The sequence below is a fragment of the Corapipo altera genome, unplaced genomic scaffold, assembly GCF_003945725.1.
Source record: "Corapipo altera isolate COAL_440 unplaced genomic scaffold, ASM394572v1 23b, whole genome shotgun sequence".
Taxonomy (NCBI): domain Eukaryota; kingdom Metazoa; phylum Chordata; class Aves; order Passeriformes; family Pipridae; genus Corapipo; species Corapipo altera.
The window spans coordinates 1,265,540-1,267,203 of record NW_020884885.1 but is presented as its reverse complement, the minus strand read 5'-3'; the positions used below and the strand labels follow the sequence as shown (position 1 = coordinate 1,267,203).

General features: G+C 48.0%; 1 protein-coding gene across 2 annotated transcripts in view; it reads right to left on the bottom strand.

The window, feature by feature from the left end:
- Nucleotides 1-319, bottom strand: part of FAM98B (family with sequence similarity 98 member B) — an 18,610-nt gene extending 18,291 nt beyond the window's left edge. For both annotated transcript variants that reach the window (XM_027642354.1, XM_027642357.1), the window contains exon 1: nucleotides 213-319. In XM_027642354.1, coding sequence (XP_027498155.1) covers nucleotides 213-289 — 77 coding nt within the window. In that variant the 5' untranslated portion in view covers nucleotides 290-319. The remainder of the gene's footprint in view (nucleotides 1-212) is intronic.
- Nucleotides 320-1,664: the final 1,345 nt, after the last annotated feature.

Sequence of the window (1,664 nt, the reverse complement as noted above, 5' to 3'; positions counted from 1 at the left end):
CCCCGCCCCTCTGCCGGGCCGCCCCCGCCCGCAGCTGCTGCAGAGCCGCCGAGGGCCGCCGCGCACGTGGCTGGGAGGCCAGGCTGGCTCTGCCTTTCCTCCCGCCCTGGGGCCCTCACCCTTCCCCCGGCGGGGCTCGTCTCCGGGCCCTGCGGCTGTGCCGCGGACGTGGCCCAAACCCTGCCCGGTGCATCGGCTCACCCGACACGTACCCGCTCCATTGGGCACCAGGCCCCCGGGAAATGCAGGACCAGGGGAGACCACTGCCACCGTTTGGGCCTCCGGACATGGCTCATGCCAGGGCAGCCAGCTCTGCAGCCCTTAGAACTGCCCCAAGCCACTCTAGGACATGGTTGAAAAAAGCAGGTTTTTAGGCCTGGACCTCAGCGGTATTTCTGGGATCTCTCAAATTGTGAAATTCTGCCTCAGACGGTGCAGACCTTGTCTCCAGAGCTCTTGTAGCCCTTACTTTCCTCGATTCTGCTTTGCTGGTTTGGGCTGGTATAGGGTTCATTTTCTTCCCAGTGACTGGTATGGGGCTGTGTTTTGGATTTATACTGAAAACAGAGTTGATAATATAGAGATGTTTTTGTTATTGCTGAGCAGTTCTTTCTGCTTTTCATACTGCCCAATTTGTGAGGGGGCTGGGGATGCATGGGAAGCTGAGAGAGGGCATAGCTGACCACAGGGATATTCCATACTGTGTGGCCTCATGCTCAGTATATAAAGGTGAGGAGGAAAAGGAGGAAAGGTGGATGTTTGCAGTGATGGCATTCGTCTTCAGAAGTAACTGCTGCCTTTGGGGTGGCTGAACACGTGCCTGCCTGCCCATGGGAAGCAGTGAATTAATTCCTTGCTTTGCTTTGCTTGCATGCATGACTTCTGCTTTACCTATTAAACTGTCTTTATCTCAACCCACTGTTGAGTCAAAAGTTTTCTAGCTTTTATTCCTTACTTCTTAACCTATGAGTGTTCTCAGTTTTACTTTTCAGATTCTCTCCCCAGTCCCACTGGTGGGGGAGCAAGTGAATGGCTGTGTGTTGCTTAGTTGCGGGGTGGGGTTAAACCATGACAGTCGTTTTGGTTTTTTTTACCGATGTTTTCCTATATGGACCTTCAGAAGATCCATCAGCTGAATCTGTGATGAAGACCCATAAAGACATATAATCAGATGGAAATAATTACAACATAGATATTCTTAATGCGTGAAATCTCCACAATTTTTGAAGCAACTATTTTGAATTATTTTTCTTTAACAGAAGACATGGTTTTCTCGAGTGCTAAGCTTTAAAAAGTGGGAATCAGGACAGCCACGACATCCTCCCACAGCCATAGACGGGAATCTAGAAATTCAAAACATTGTTGGTGGCAGTTAGTGGAAAGAAGAGCATCCTAAAGCCTGATACGCTTATGTTGACCATATGTGTACACCAGTGCCAGTAACTCGGTGGTCTCTTTCACAACTCTCAACTGTCATGTACCATATGACTGAGCTTTAAAACAACTTTTGTTTCAAATGGGTTAACATGATAATTTCTGTAAATGAAGGAGTATGTATCTGAGAGCAGAGATTCTAAACATAAACTATTGCTCCTTTTTAAACATTAACATCCAACTAATAGAATGAGAAAACAAGATACACAGAAATAGACAAAAATAGCCAG